Source organism: Myxocyprinus asiaticus, chromosome 11 (assembly GCF_019703515.2).
Source record: "Myxocyprinus asiaticus isolate MX2 ecotype Aquarium Trade chromosome 11, UBuf_Myxa_2, whole genome shotgun sequence".
NCBI classification, from domain to species: domain Eukaryota; kingdom Metazoa; phylum Chordata; class Actinopteri; order Cypriniformes; family Catostomidae; genus Myxocyprinus; species Myxocyprinus asiaticus.
In genome coordinates this window covers 17,139,277-17,152,326 of record NC_059354.1, presented here as the reverse complement: position 1 = coordinate 17,152,326, position 13,050 = coordinate 17,139,277, and the positions used below count along the sequence as shown (strand labels likewise).

Below are 13,050 nucleotides of genomic sequence, written 5' to 3'. Positions count from 1 at the left end.
GTTGAACTTGAATGCAAGTGAAACAAACTTGAGCTGTAATTTACCCCATCATTATTTTAGTTTTTCTTGCAGAATCTATGAGCAATGAAAGTCAGTTGAGCTGAAGTAGGATGATGCTGAAGTAGGATGATGGTAGACCGACAGACAGAGAGAGAGAGAGAGAGAGAGAGAGATAGACAGACAGATGGACGGATGGACGGACGTACAGACAGACAAATAGATAGACAGACAGACTGATGGATGGACAGATAGAAGGACAGATAGATTGACAGACAGACAGACAGTCAGACTGAGAAATAAATAGATAGACAGACAGACAGACAGACAGACGGATGGACGGAAAGACAGACATATAGATAATATAATAATATTTATAATAATAATAATAAATAATTTCACACCAGTCACAATAATTTCACACCAGTCACAATTATCAGTATTCATACTTTATTAAATAATAATAATAATAACAATTTAAAAAGAAATTCTGTACAAAGTCTACAAAAAACATTTGTTTTGAATGATCTGATCAGTGCCGGGATCTCCATCTCTTTTGGTGTTGGCCTCCTGTCCCAGACAGAAGAAGTAATACTATCACAGCTCTGCAGCAAAGCCAAAAGAGGCCAGAGCTCCAAGGCACTTGGAAAAGAGTCAACAGAGTCCAGTGAAAACAGAGCTCAAAACACAATCTCTCTCTCCCCCAACAACTGAGCAAGCCATGTCTCTGGCTGCTTTCCACACATCCTAATAAGACAAGACCCCGCCTCCCTCAACCACAAGTCAACAGGACTCCCATTGTGGCTCAGGGGAGCAGGAAGAGGCCAGTCTGTGGTACATTGAAGACATTTTACACATACTTCCCCCTATTTGCTCACTTGTACTATCAATCTCTTCACCTTGAGGTGAAACATTCTGTGAAATTCTCACCCTTCTCCCAGGCTTACACCAAATCTTGTCTTGTTAGCCTTAATTTTCAACAGCCAAAAATAAACCATGGAGTAAACAGACATGTAGTTCAGAAAGCATAAAGCCTGACTCCTCCAAGGCCCCAGTGGCTTTAAACTCAAGAATTGGTGTTTCAATGGCTCTCCTCCAAAACAGTTTGCTTAAGGCTCAATTGTTTGTACATGAAAATGGCTTGGGGATTTTCCAGCTCCTCCACCAAAGTCACTCTGCCAGCTTGAGTCTTTGTTACTTCAAGAACAGGGTAAAGTGAGGAGGAAGGAATATGAAGATGCTTTCTCTCTTTACACTCTTTAGCTCGTGGTTATTTTTCCTTGGCAATCCATAGGTTGCGATACAATTAGTTTGACATTGTCAGCACAGTGTCTTCAACATTATGCTTGTAAATCAAACAGTCAAAAGAAAAAATAAGAGAAGAAAAGAGACACAAAAGACAATCCAAATACTTCAATCTAACTTGCTCAGTAAAAGGATTTTTTTCTGAATGTAATACAATTTCCTCATTGTCTAATGGCCACAACAAAAACATTAGGCTACAAACAGACTGAACATATGTATAAAACATTCATTAGAGGCGTTGACACTTCAAAACAGTTCTGGAAAGTGGCAAAGGATAATGATAGGATGGGAACTTAAGCAGGTCAGCAAACAGACACAAGTCTAAACAAAATAAAATGTCCACAATATTCTAGGCCACAGCCTCACAAGATGAAGGCCAAGATTTCACAAGCGATCTGTCTTCTAGTCCTAGCGCATCTCTCTTCTAACTTCCATTAAGAATTATTTTATTTTATTTTCTTCACAAATCTATAGCAATATACATTTCTTTGAAGTTTCTTTAAATTATTTTGAAGGGGGAGGTTTTTAGCTTGATATGTGTTGATACATTTTCACACCCGCTGAGCTATCCACAGGAATCCTCCATGCTCCCAGTGCTCCAGTCCGAGGTCAGCCCTATATTAGTGCCATAAGGTCCATTCACAGTTTTGGATCGAGCCAGCACCCATTAATGATCAGTGATAAAGGGGCGCTAGAAAAAGCACATAGTCACACTGATCCCACAGGGGCCTCTCCTTTTTGGCTTCCTTTAGTCCTCGGAGCAGCAGCGCTGCTGGTTGATTTTTACTTTGTGCTTCATGCCGTCGTATAGCTCAAAGTTGTAGTTCTCCAGGGTGGTGGTACTGCGGGATGAAAGGCCGTTGTAGGAGCAGGTGCAGTAGAGCAGGAGACCAGCACACACCGCACCTAGCAAAACGCCCAGGGAACTCATAACGATGATGGTGACCAGGATGGGATCTAGCGTGTACAGCCAGGCATTGCCTTTTTCTGAGATTCGCGTCACTGGAGGCTCTTGTGAGGGGTTTGGCGTGGTCCAGGCAGGGAATGGGAAACCTGGAAAAAAGAGATACAAACAGCATCAAGCATCAAATTAGTTCAGGCAGGACACATTAGTCAAGCTTGCCATCAGCTAATCATGCCATCTACGAGTACAATATAGACACATATCAGAGCAATTCTTTTTGTCCTTCATTCTTTCAAGTTGCACTTAACAGCTTCACCTCATGTCTGAGCTCTTTGCCTTTAGTTCCCTAAACATCTGTCTAGCTAATCTGTGCTCTTTGGAATTCCAGTGTGGCAATCAATTGTTTGTCTATCTTCGATGTGTTATTGCACCTTGTTCTTGATTTACCAACACGTTGAATATTTGAAGTTCTATCAGGCGTCCATTTAATCTGTTTTATGCTTGTATTATGTTGCACTGTCTGAATTTGTTTTTGCAAAAATTGTACCATGTTGCTCTGCTGGATCTGTTCTGTTACCCTGGGGTAATTGCCTATGGGCCTATTTACACTTGGCCACTTCATGTGTTTTCACAGATCGGATAGTTATCCGTTCATGAAAAGACCAGGTGTAAATGCCCTCTGAAACGCTTTCGAGACAGATTGCAATCCGATCGCTCAATCCACTTCAGGTGGTGGTTTGATACGCATCCCATTCGTAACTCGTTCAAGTGTAAATGCATCTGGCTGTACAAGACATATGTACATTTTACTCCACCCAAACAGTACTACGTCAGCACTACGTCAGCATAGGGAAAACGCAAAATAAAACAGCTGCTACAGAGTATTTGCATAGGAAATATATTTTATACTGCACTGAATTAGAATCATTCTGTATTGAATTTTGTATGAATCAATGTGGCCTAAATTGATGATCTTTAAGAAACAGAAAGGCTCTGTACACAAGTAATGTATGTGAACGCAAGCACATCTGGCTATGCAAGCTCAATTTCACTCCTTTTAGCTGGATAAGGCAATCACATTGCTATGCAAGCATTAGAAACTGTCTTCTTCCATGGTCAGTTTTCTCTTTCAGGTCAACTACTGTCATAGCGGAGCAATAGTTTGCAAAAAAGTGTAACGAGCGATAGCGAGACAAACATACCCAAGAGCAGAGGAACTGTTCAAAGGTTTTATTAACAATAAATAATAATAGGCTCTGTGTGTTGTGGAAGTCAGGAATAGATTTGTGCAATCCTCCGTGGAAGATAAGCTGACACGCAGCAAACTGGAAGGCAACCACACACCTGACATGCAGGCAGAGGCAGGCAACCAACAGATACACAAGACTGGACTAACTAGGCAGAGAGAGTGAGGTAAGTTACTTCACATCAAACAGCTTAATATAATGAAGCACATTCAGTCAACACTGAAATACATAACTACATTCAGTCAACACTGAACTACATTTAACATTCAACAACATTCAACAAACGTGCTCACACAAAGACAGGACACGAAACATGAGACAGAACATGGGGCGATGATGTCACGGTCCTGTCAGACAAAAACCCAACCTGACAAGTGACAGGACCGTGACAAAACGTTTGAAGAGAATCTTGCTGAGCAAGTTAGTTTATAGCTATCTAACTGAATAATAATGGGACTTTGTGCTTGCAATGGTTTGGCCAAGTATTTGCATTTGCGTGCAAGCATAGATGTTTCTGGCCTCAGATCCCGAAATGTGTGTATTTTTACAATCATGCTATTATATGCTTGAAGGTTGATGTATGGATTTACCTTGACCAGTTCGTACTCTGCCGTGAAACAGAGGATTGTTTCCAAGGTCTTCAGGTCTTCGCTCTGTGGAAGACAAACAGAACCAAAATGAAACCCTCAGTGATGTCAAATTGACTGCAGAGTACATAAAACAGGCTTTTTTGTATATTCCAAGAAAAGAACCACCTTGTGCAGTTTTGTCCAATGAGCTAGTAATATAGTACAATGTATGAACACAAAATAGGCAAGCATTTGTTTGTTAACTGATGACGACACCATACAACTTGGGTACAAAAATCTGTGGAAGTATGAATGCAAGTAGTCTGTTTTACATCATAAAAATGAAAAGCACAAAGCACTTTAACTGCAGTTTGTAGAAAAATATCACTTTATTGTAACATTCCATACAACATTTCCAAGACCATGAAATTCAACAGGCTAAAATATACCTCATACTGTAAGTATTTAAACAGGCTAAAATGCTGCATTGTAAACAGAACAGAACAGGCTAATACTGATGACAGGGTCAAAGCCCCAAATTCACAAAGGACAAAAGTGTGCTCACAACCACAGATTCATTAGAACTTGTTTCAAACGGATACAAATTAAGCATAATGTCGACATTATGAACATCAAAAAATCATGTTCATCTGACATGATTCAATAAAAGTGAATTGGTGGGTTTTTGTTAAATGTGAGCCAAAATCATCACAATTAAAAGAACCAAAGACTTAAACTACTTCAGTCTGTGTGCATTGAATTTATTTAATACACGAGTTTCACAATTTGAGTTGAATTACTGAAATAAATGAACTTTTCCACGACATTCTAATTTATTGAGATGCACCTGTATACAGTTTTGTGCAAGTCAGAGACAGGCTCTTGGCATCATAGTAGCCTCACTGAGTGCTTTTGCTTTTAATTCATATCTTTAGAGGGACAGCAAAATGAACGGGCCTCTAGCAAGAATGCTTAAAGCCGGCTTATATTAAGTATGTAATGTAATCGGGTCCATTAAATAATGTAAAATATTTAAGGTTCAATCAAATCTCAAAAAGCAGCTGACACTGATATGTTTTATTTAGCAACACAGCTAAAATAGTGGAAAAAAAGAGACTGAGAATTAAATAAAAAAGAAAGGCTTCTGTAAGGAGCAGATCATAAATGTAACAGGTTAAACCCTCTACAAAATAGAATCACAAATCACGATCGCTTAGTCTGAGTGAACAGCTCAATATAAATTCATACATTAATCATACAGGCATACAGAATAACTAGGACTTTTCAGAAAAATGTATCATGAACTGATTTGTCAAATGTGAGAAGTCAAAGAAGATAATTGCTCAAGATGAGACGAGACAAGACCATTTTAACAGTAGCATTGTTACACATTCAGTTAGAGGGAACAAAAAGTAATAGAGATATGTTGCATATCATCAAATTCTGCCTTAAAAACCCCATGAAATCAGAAATGTAATTTGTGGCTTTTAGTCCAAGTCTATTAGCTTTAAAGTGGTCTAACTGCCAGTGTACTCCTAAAAGTGGACAAAATCAACACACTTAAAATATACAGTATTTCTCTTCCAGAAAAAAATAAAATAAAATGGACCAAAAATGGTTATGACTCATCCTGCACTACAGATTAAATCAAATGCTCTCTAGAATAAGAATACCCCTCCCCATAATATCAGCTGCAACCGAATAGCAAGATGCCAATCATGGTTCATGGCTGTGACATAACTAAAGCCTAATGGCTAATTAAAGAAAATGTGATGATGATAAAAATGTTGCATCCAAACTTTCTGTTTCAATAGAAAATACATCAACACAGGACAGAAAACTTTGCTTGTTAAGAAATTTCATGGGGTCTTTAAACAAGATAAGAGGTTCAAAAGGGCCCACAATATGGCACCATAATGAAGACCACATGTCTCAAATCATTTCGAATTTTTCAAAAACTGTCATTTCAAAAACCTTTCAGAACACAATTGATGTGTCTCCCAGAATATTTCACATGAAAAGCTGTTGTGTGCAGCTCACAGTGACTGTCCCATCTCCCCAGAACACTCTACTGTATAGCTGATTAGGCGAGATGAGAGAAGAAATAGAGAGAGAGAGAAACCAGAGAGAGACAATGCTCCTCTCTCCAATGGGTCTGCCAGGTCAGGTGGTCTCTCTAGCTGTCTGCAAGGATCTTTCATGTACTTCTGTGTTTTAAACAAACCCCTTTAGACCCTGGATTTTGCAGAGAAGGTCTATATTTAGAGCAGGCTTTGCTTTGATCTTGCCTTCCATCTCCCCACACATTCTTTCGTGAAGAGCAGATTAATGGGTGAGAAAGGGCCAGCCTGTCCATGATAGGGGATTATTTTCACCTATTGCCAGACGGAGGACATAACAAGATATCAGGATTTACTTTCTCCTTTCATCCCAGTCGCTTTAGATGAAGCCAAAATCTGAAGGATGCTTTCAGTAAAGAATGAAGCCTCAGAAACTCTTTATGTGAAGAGAGGAAAATATGTTTTGTTGAAGGAATTTCCACTCTGAGCTCTGATCGCTACTTCAACAGAACAGCTCACGCCATATAGCATATTTTGCCTTTCATAGGTGCATCACTGCGTTTCAAGTAGCACATGAAAGACATTAATCTAATACTAACACCAAGACTTTGAATCAGTACGTAGGGAAAACTATTCCAAGTGCATTTTAAAAGAATAGTTTTGAAGCTTTCTCCTGCATGTACAGTATATAATATATTTTATTATGTTACATAAAGACAACAAATCTGCAGCAAGATTGTCATATGCAAAAAAAAAAAAAAATTCTAATTAAATATTTCCAATAAATCCTTCATCTACACATTGAATTACAGATAGATGTTGGAGACATAGACCCTTGGGGCAATGCATGTGCTCCAATATATATATATATATATATATATATATACACACACTGCCGTTCAAAAGTTTGGGGTCACTTGACTGAAATGTTTCCCATGATCTTAAAAACCTTTTGATCTGAAGGCATATGCTTAAATGTTTGAAATTAGTTTTGTAGACAAAAATATAATTGTGCCACCATTTTAATTTATTTCATTATAAAACTAACATTTAATAATTTAAAAAAAGCTTTTGAAATTGATGACTTGGACCAAATAATAAAGAAAAGCAGCCAATAAGTGCCCAACATAGATGGAAACTCCTACAATACTGTTTAAAAAGCATCCCAGGATGATACCTCAATAAGTTGGTTGAGAAAATGTCAAGAGTACATGTCTGCAAAATCTAGGCAAAGTGTGACTACTTTGCTAAAATATAACATTTTTTATTTATTTTGGATTTTTTTAGTCACAACATAATTCCCATAATTCCATTTTTGTTATTCCATAGTTTTGATGACTTTACTGTTATTCTAAAATGTGAAGAAAAAATTATAATAAAGAATGAGTAAGTGACCCCAAACTTTTGAACGTCAGTGTATATATATATATATATATATATATAGCCCATAGCAAATAGCCCAAAAATAACATAAAATAATTACAGATAGAGGGTTGGTTAGTGATTCGGTAAGACATCAGCAGGTGTATATGTGGAGTGAGATGTATAGGGGCCAACGTGCCAACTCACTTCCTGCAGCTAAATCAGCTTTCCAAGCGCTACTGCACCGACTGACACTTGTCAGATTTACAAAGCTCTCGCTCTCTGTTCTTTTACAAGACTGTGTGTAATCAAATTCTCTAAGGGAACAACACAAAGATGTTAGCTATAAAAATAAAGCAAAATTAGTCTGTGCATCAATTGATCTTGACTATCAGCAAACTCTATGAATCCAGTTGAATATGAAAAGAATAAATGAGAAATAAGAACAGTGATCGACTTGCACCAGCCCAATGCCACTGAAGCGTCTTAAGGCCAATGTTGTGTAGGTTAGTCGGCCAATCAGAGGAGTAGGCTGGCTAAGGCAGGGTCATGTGACCTTTGCATATAGGCAATAAAATAACATACTGTAACTCTGCAGACTCAGTGCCACAGCCCCAGTGACTTTCAGAAAAAAAGAGTTTAAAAGACACACATTGACAGATATTCAAATGAATTCTCAGAAAAGGAGAACACAGCCTTACAAATGCTTTGAAGAAGCTTCATTCATTTCATTCAATGGTCAAAAGGAGATCAAACAGGTTGCTCAAACATTTGCCTGAAGAAAAAAAGGACCAAATCTATTGCCCAAAAGGTCCCTTAGAGTTCTAAAGCTTCCAAAGAAAGAAAAAAGACCAATGTGAGCACTTTGTAGAGGTTTGAGGAGTTTAAAAATTTAGTACAGTACATGGTGCATGTAATAAGGGCCGTATTCTTCCACTTACATCCTGTTAAGAAGATACACACATGGATTCCTCTAGCAACAATGGAGGAGTCCCAGAGTTTGCAATTCTGTTTGCAATTCATGTTTCATCTGTTTCTCTGTCTCTAGAAGCTTGTAGTGTGCACATGAGATGCAGTACACATGCAAAAGTTTCCATGTGACAACAGGATCCCTTTCTGGTTTTCCTTTTGTGTTCCATTCCTTTCCCGTCCATCTCTGCTCTTAGGCTCTCCTCAGAGTTTGGCAATGAGTTTTCTTGACAGTACAATAGGATTGGTCATGAACAGGAGATTAGAGCTTTGCACAGTAAGGTTCCCATCCAGCCTTTCTCCACATGAAGAGCAGAAAAGGGGGGGAAAGGGCTGAGGAGTGCCTGCCACTCAGGATTGTGGCTGGATGTCCCTCTGCACAGCACATTTCCACTTTCTCTTAGCCCTTGAGCACCGCAAAAGAGTCCAAGAGGAACCCAGAACTTGACAACTCTGGTGCTTTGTGTCCTTTTTAGCATCTTCATTAGAGGCACAATCCAAGTCCAGCGGTCAAAGTGAAGCTCATCCTGTGCAAAAATGAGTCTTTAAACCTTTTAGCATCCTCGTGTTTGGTTTTTAGTTAGTTAATTATGAAACAGTAGGAGGAAATGATACATCAATATTCTCTCAGCACTGGGAGCAGGGCTCTTCCTTCTCTAACCTAATAGTCAGCATGGGCTCCACCCCAGGACCAGCGAGACCCCCAGTGCCATTGACTACATACTGTCCGGTGTATGTACTCTGGTAGGACACAGAGTGCTGGCTCTTCTTGGCCGCCAGGCGGTAGCGATGGCAACACAGCACCATGCCCAACATGATGCAGCCCAGGAGGAAAAGGGTGCCACCTCCGGCTATTACGTAATACCAGTAGGTGGGCATGGGCTGCAGGGACACTGTCGTGTCAACAGTGGGGTCACTCCTGCCAGGTAAGGCTCCCCCTGGTGGAGAGACACAGAAGAGTTGGCTTGGGGTAGAGAGGCATGCATAACTGCATAGCTTCAAGTCATCTTGGAATTAACTGGAATGGTTTTGCTCTGATTTGGTGCTGCATTCAAACAAAACAGACACAGACACGCAGATGCACATGCATGTTGCCTGTCCACGGCCCCTTTCGCAGGGTTCATGTGAGCCACGAATTACAGAAATGTGTCTTTTCTATGTGTTCTTTGAAGAAGATAATGGTTTGCTTTTAAAAGTCACAATAAGGGGTAGTTCAGACCAAATGTATTTTTGGCGCTAAAAAAGGTAGATGCAGCGCAACGAATAGTGCAGAATGCAGATGTCTCGAGATGCATTTTTGCATAAAACAGAGAGGTGCAGCACAATGGTCAAAAACAGACGCAAAAACGCATTCGGTGTGAGCGGCCCCTAAGAGTGCTGAAATGTGTTTAATGGGCCGTGAACAGATGTTGTATGATGTGGGCTTATGAAGATAGTTTGCTTGAAGTCTGAATTCATTGTTGAATCTGTACTATAACGATTTTATATGCAACCAAATGTGGAAGTCATAAAAGAATATAGTGTCATATGTAAGACACAGGCTGATGTCAGCACCGTCTCTTAGCTAGAAAGACCATTCTTTTGTAATACAACTTTCTTTCTGGGTTAAAAGTTCGGTTTTCTTGCATGCATGGATCTGTGCCAGTTTCATCTGCCTCAAGCCAAAGTCTTCCATGAACCCAACCCCGCAATGCATGGAAACTGCTCAACCATTACACACGTGTTTATTCATACAATCACACACATATCCATGAGAGCACAAATCACTTCTTCTATTTCCACCATTTCATCTTCCTCTTGTCTGTGCGTAAACATGCAAGTAATCTAGGAGTTCTATACCCAAATGTTCAGTTATGGGAAAATCCCACATTTACACAGGGAATTAATATCCACTTCAGTTAAATGAAAGGAAGTTAGCTACAAAAGGAATACATATAATTATTTGTCTTGAGAGCTTTGTAATTCTCTACAATCATCTAAAATAGAGTGTAGGGGAATTATTCCACTGCAGCTGGATAAATCTGATTGACCATGATCATACAGCTTATGCCATCCATAGCAACACAGTGGGACACACAAACCACCATCAGCGAAATACTGACACACTTAATAATGTAAACTGTTGAGTGCATTGCTGTTATTATAATCATTTCATGATGTTAGCACGTTATGCTTTTGCTAAAGAATAACAATGCAATGTCACCCTGGAATAATATGTATTTGTTCAGAGGCTGCTTTTTTATAACTCTTGAGACTTTATGGAGGTCTCGGTTATGTTTTAAGGATTAACTTTGTCTCAGATGTTCTCCCAAAATTCTTTAGGATAAATAACACTTTTCATCAGGAGAAAAATATGAGAAGCAACAGACTTCAGCAAAAGTCTTAATATGCTTTCCATGTTATCTCATTGCTGTCTAGGACAATGATGGACCTTTTCACAGCAGCTCCACCTTTAATTTCTGATGGGAACTACAACGAGGCTGTGAGGGATAGACTTAGTCTCTTCATTAGGTTGTATTGTTGTTTAAACTGTTTTGGATCATTCTGCTGATGCAACATAAAAAAAATAAATAAATAATTAAAAAAAAAAAACAACTTCAGTTGACAAAAAATTCCAGAAAACACGAGTTGCGGAAAATTATATGTGCTCTATGTGGTTTATACAGCTTTACACAGTGGATGCCATTGAAAAGACGGCAAGTCTATCCCTCACAGCCTCATTTTCATTCACATCAAAAATTAAATACGCTGTTATTGTGAATACAGTCTATTTACATTTTGAAGAGATCTTTATTTCTTTCATTATGTGTGGCTCAGGTAAGGTCATATTGTTTACACTCCCAAAATTGAAGGAGTACTATATTAGGGGTAATACGCTAACTGAATCTAAAGGCCATATTTGTTGATGTTTAGCATGACACAAACACATATAAAACAGCACATGATGTGAGGCTACAGATGCATGCTAGGATATAGACCATGCTCCAAATATCTGTATAACAATAAAGATAGAGAGGACAATACCAATGATGATGATGAAAATGGTTTGACATTGAGGCACCAGCATCACTGAACTCACAACTTGACACACACAAATGCATCAGCTAAGCCTCTTTGAGTCTGACTGTGTCTTAAACTTGTGCTATGGATTTGAAAACAACAGAATTCCTACTTGGTGCTGGAATAAAACTGAACTAAAAATATAACGATTATCAAGAGTCCTGCAGGTGATGCAAGATGCTAGGCAATAAGCAGGAAGCACAAACATTAGCACAGGAAATGACAAAATGCCAGTAAAACTCACCAGTCATTTCAGGTGGAAACGCTGCAAAGGGTTCTGAAATGTGAGAGGAAAATAAAGTTAGTGAAAAAAAAAAAAAACATTGGCTCTAAAAAACTATACCTACATAAATAGCAACAGGGCAGATGGACTGCAAATGATTAATACAAAATAAAAAACATTCTACAACTCTAAAATTTCTTATAAAGGTGCTGTAAGCAATGTTAGCCCTAATTATGCCAGACTTAACCATGAAATTAGACTGTCCCCTCTTTCCTAAATGCCAGCATTCAAAAACATGTTAGCAAAGCCGATTTCTGCTCAGGGTGAATGACAAGCAGGACATGCCTTCAAGTGTTCTGATTGGCTAAACAATAGCATCCCACCATCAGAACCTTGCTAGCTGTTTACAGAGTAGTGTGTGGCTGTCACAGAGACAAAAGTGATGTCTCAGGACACCTACATTTCAGTTATATCATATATAACATATACCAGTCTATAAATCTCTAAGCCATTCAGATTGATTTTCCCTAAAAAATATTGTGGATCTGTGGTGCATTTGTTTGAACATCCCAACCAGCCTGACACAGCAATGCTGACTCAACCAATGGTGTGAAAATATATTTTTGTATAGTTTGCCCGACCAATGGAAGTCACGGGTCGTGGTTGTGAAAACTTTTTGAAAACATCATCCGTTTTGTGACACTAGTTGTGCAGAAATTACACACTTTCCCAGAAACCAGAAAAGAAATTCATTTGTAGAGTGGTTTGAAACAATGAATTTGGTTCGTATGAAAAGAGAAAGAGAGGAAATGAAAAACAGAAAAGAGAGAGTATGGGGGGAAAGGAGGAGAATAGGACTGGGCTGCATGTCATTTGGCAAACTGTGCTCTGTGCACACTCAGAGTGCCAGGGAAACAGAATGCCAGTTCACAATGTTTGGAATGCAGATGCTTTTAAAGGGAACGTTGCAGAGAGATATGGGACAGATTTGGCAGCAACACAGGGGCTGGCGCATGCAAACCGAACAGCTTTAATTGATAAGAGAAGTTCCTAAGCCTGTGGCAGAAGTGTTTACGTGAACGTGTGATTGTGTATATGAGAGCTCACACCAATAACTTGATTCAGTATGTTGTAACGTACATTTTTTGCTGGCTGATTTGCTGACATTGTTTAAATGAGTATGCAATATGTCCTGAGAGGAAAAGCAATGTTGTCCTCAATAAATAACCTTCACAGTTCAGCATTGTGAGTCACTTGCTCTAGCAAAGAGCTTTGTTAGACATTAATGTCTATTCCGTGATTATGAAAAGCTACACTGTTGAGAGCAGGGCTGCATAGTTATTCCCTGGCATGG

The 13,050-nt window shown here is 39.0% G+C and overlaps 1 protein-coding gene across 3 annotated transcripts in view; it reads right to left on the bottom strand.

Annotated features, from left to right (window-relative positions):
* Positions 1-424: 424 nt before the first annotated feature.
* The window catches only part of LOC127447694 (neuropilin-2-like), a 98,720-nt gene continuing 86,094 nt past the window's right edge, over positions 425-13,050 (bottom strand). Inside the window, exons 15-18 of one of the 3 annotated variants that reach the window (XR_007898412.1) lie at positions 11,718-11,750; positions 8,386-9,351; positions 4,044-4,106; positions 2,291-2,355 (exon numbers count right to left, since the gene is read on the bottom strand). Coding sequence is in view for 1 of the 3 variants with exons in the window: in XM_051709702.1 (XP_051565662.1) it covers positions 2,051-2,355; positions 4,044-4,106; positions 11,718-11,750 (401 nt within the window). In the remaining 2 variants the exon portion in view is untranslated. The other 2 variants (XR_007898411.1, XM_051709702.1) reach the window with 2 other exon arrangements.